Source organism: Anneissia japonica, unplaced genomic scaffold, assembly GCF_011630105.1.
Source record: "Anneissia japonica isolate Jap-2015-1 unplaced genomic scaffold, ASM1163010v1 scaffold1594_len1068242_cov183, whole genome shotgun sequence".
Classification (NCBI taxonomy): domain Eukaryota; kingdom Metazoa; phylum Echinodermata; class Crinoidea; order Comatulida; family Comatulidae; genus Anneissia; species Anneissia japonica.
The window spans coordinates 406,307-410,019 of record NW_022722535.1 but is presented as its reverse complement, the minus strand read 5'-3'; the positions used below and the strand labels follow the sequence as shown (position 1 = coordinate 410,019).

Genomic DNA, 3,713 nt, shown 5'->3' with positions numbered 1-3,713 from the left:
TCTCAAGTCTCGAGCGCCTGCAAATTTGTCTATCAAATCAAATCAAATATACTTTTATTTTCCATACAATAAAGTAGTACAATATACTATAAGAATGCAAAATTGAAACCGGTCTATACATGCAATCTCTGCATACGTTCCAAACCACATGAGCTCTCACTGGGTTAAGCGAAGCCCCCATACCTTAAAGGGCCCAGGGATATTTATCAGCATTTTTGCCTATACACTGACTGAGCAGAGGCCTTTTTAAAGGACACCGTCAAAAAGTATAAATACTTCCTCAAAATGCCAAATCCGTCGAAGCAGGCGGGGCTATCCCACAGGGTAGTAGGGCCCCGAAAATAGCCAGTGGCCCCGGGCTTACCTCTTTCTTACGCCACTGTCCAAATTACGTCTGTAATAATTTTATATATATTGCTGAATGTCTGACTCGAACTATTTATACTGATTGTTATTTCTAATATTATAATGGGGTACTCACTTTCACTCTGTGATTTGTATGAATAATCCGAGTTGTCATCGTCCTTTGAATCATCACCAACTTTGCATGTGTCCAAATATGATCCAAGGTCTACACCAAAATTCATAATTATTTGTTAACTATTACTATGATTGTGATGATTATTATTGGCACATTTTATGGATTATTATTATTGTTATTAATATAATCCCCTCCCCATCATCTTCGTCATAATCATTATAATAATAATTAGTATAGTTGTCATCGTCCTTTGAATCATCACCAACTTTGCATGTGTCCAAATATGATCCAAGGTCTACACCAAAATTCATAATTATTTGTTAACTATTACTATGATTGTGATGATTATTATTGGCACATTTTATGGATTATTATTATTGTTATTAATATAATCCCCTCCCCATCATCTTCGTCATAATCATTATAATAATAATTAGTATCATTATCATCATCATCATCATCATCATCATCATCATCATCATCATCATCATCATCATCATCATCATCATCATCATCATTATTATATGTATTATTATTATTTATTATTATCAATATATTATAATTATTGTTAGTATTGTCATTAATAATAATGTTATTATTATTAATATTAATTTCATATCCACTGACAAAGCGCATTGTCGGTGGTCAAAGGTTGGCACATTTTACGGAGTGATGAACTCACTCCTGCACGTTGTGCACTTGCGTTTGCAGTTAGTACATAACATTTTCATGAGTACGCTTAAACGTAAGAAAAGTTGTCAGCGTAGTTACGCATGCGCACTTTAAAGTGGGCGGAGCTAAGTATACAAATTATGACGTGTAACGTTTTCGTCGTGACTTTGAAAAGTCCCTATTATAAAACTTGAAAGGCCTAAAAGGAACACACAGTGTTACATTTTACTCAAAAATTAAATCCGATATGAAAGAAAGAGGGCTTAAATTAGAAAATATCGTTGATTTTTATAAATTTAAAGAAATTGCCAAAAACAAAATACAATGGAATAGAATGTATGAAAAAATGATTTAGAAAGGTGTTCTTTATTATATTTTATTTATGCATCGAAAGTGTGGATGTGACTTATCAGACAAAATTAATTTCATATCTTCAATGAAGCTTGTAATAAATTTGTTCCATCATAAAAAAAACTTTAATTAAAAAATGTACTTGATTAGGCCTACAAATTATAAAAAGAAACAATAATAGAAATATTGAGATCTGTCAATCGATAAAATATGATGCAACTTCTCTGGCCTTTCGGAGAATGTTGGTATTGTCATCTTTGTTTCAAAATGATGCGAGCTTGACCTTTTCGTAGAGATTTCAAACAGGTGAATAGAAAGCTAACTCTGGTAAAAGAAAGCGTTTTTCCCTACGTCACCATCCAATTACAAAGCTACTTTTACATAACAAAAAGAAAATCGCTAGGTCTATCGTTTTACCTTGATTTAACGGATACGACCATTTATTTTCTTCAACATATGCCATTTTTGTATCTGTTGGAAGAAATGTTAGGTTTAAATTTCCATTGAATTAAACATGAATAAAAGTCGCAGTATTTTGAAAATCACAGATTTATACAAATTACAAGTTGCTTCTTTTATGTTTCAATTTACTGAAAATCAACTTCAAGCTTCTATTATTTTATTATTCGAGAATCCTAAAAGTATCCATGATTATTACCCAAACTCTATTACTCCATGTTCCTTTTGTTAGACTAAAAAAACAGTCATTTTTTTTAATTACGGTCTATGTACCAAATTATGGAATGATATTGATAAGGCAAAATTAAAACATGTCATATATCCAATCTATTTAGGAAGAAAATGAAAAAGAATTATTTAGAAATAGTATACTGTATGGCATAATTTGATTAGGCCTACAGCGTGGTTACTTATTTTATTACAGTTTTCCCTTTGATTTGATTTTTTTCTTTTCTCTTTGGTCTCATCGGTGTCAACTAAGACAAGTTTTGCTTCTATGTTTAATCCAAGTTAACCATGTAATCAATTAACCTGTAATAGACTGGTTTTTTTTTTGCTTTTGATTAACTGAATAAATACAATATGGAATGAATTAATAAATAAATGAATGAACGAACGAACAAACGAATAAATGAATGAATGGAAGATTGATTGATTGAATGATTGATTGATTGAATGAATGAATGAATGAATGAACGATTGATTGAATGGAAGAATGAATGAACGAATGAATGAATGAACGATTGATTGAATGAAAAAAGGAATGAATGAATAATTTCAAGAAAAAAATATGCCTTTTAGAAAAATACAAAAATGATTTCAGATCCTAAAATTTTGAAAGCATAATCGTAAGCCAAAGGCCGATGTCTAATACTGTAATGTACTGTGTGCTAGTATGCGAGTGTAGGCCTGATATGTCTATGTAGGCCTACGTATATAATGTGTACGTAAGAGGTAATATGGGTATGCATGCATGTATGTATGTATGTGGCCTAGTATTGTATACTTTACGGTAGCCATATGAAAAAATATCCGACGACGCCGCAATTCCTACGGACAAATTAGAAAAGTGGGACGTGTAAATTAAGGCCATTTTTATGCCGTTTTCAATTAATTAGAAAAACCCTAAAACTATTATGAACGAAGATTTGATATTAATTGATTAGACACATCATCCACATATTCCATAAATGCAATAAAGTTTTATTTAGAACTAATCTGTCCTATGTGTGGTATTTTGTATGCTGACCGTCTCGTGTTTCTGCACGTGAGATAGAATTCGCTGTACACTCTACTAATGCAAAAATTGACCGTAGAGTATTTTATTATACAAACGTTCAATAACACCGTAACCTGCGGATATCTTTTAAACCATAAATGATCTGTCAGTATTGAACCGTATAAAGCTTAAACATAGAGAACAAAGAAGACGAAACTTACCCAAGAAAAATAAATGTCTCTCCCTATGTAAGATGAAAACAAGCGATGAGTGCTAATGATTGTATTCATCAACGACTGCCACTCCGATCCATCGTATACAGTACACTTTCGCGAGACATAATGAATATTTATGAGAACGACGAATGACGTTATATAAATAATAAATTATCTGGTTTTGTTTACTTTGTGCTAGGAATATTTTGATGTTTTATTTTATTTTTTTTTTGCGATATTATAGGCAATAATGTTATAAATGTGTGTATTATTCGTGAGTTAGAGTGGGTCATCAAAAATATTCGATAATCAAGGC

The 3,713-nt window shown here is 31.5% G+C and overlaps 1 protein-coding gene across 3 annotated transcripts in view; it reads right to left on the bottom strand.

Annotated features, from left to right (window-relative positions):
• The window catches only part of LOC117111950, a 6,497-nt gene extending 3,001 nt beyond the window's left edge, over nt 1-3,496 (bottom strand). The window contains exons 1-4 of one of the 3 annotated variants that reach the window (XM_033255009.1): nt 3,404-3,465; nt 2,975-3,013; nt 1,922-1,975; nt 482-571 (exon numbers count right to left, since the gene is read on the bottom strand). In XM_033255009.1, coding sequence (XP_033110900.1) covers nt 482-571; nt 1,922-1,967 — 136 coding nt within the window. In that variant the 5' untranslated portion in view covers nt 1,968-1,975; nt 2,975-3,013; nt 3,404-3,465. Of the gene's footprint in view, nt 1-481; nt 572-1,921; nt 1,976-2,974; nt 3,126-3,403 lie in introns of those variants that run through there. The other 2 variants (XM_033255010.1, XM_033255008.1) reach the window with 2 other exon arrangements.
• Between the last annotated feature and the right edge of the window lie 217 nt (nt 3,497-3,713).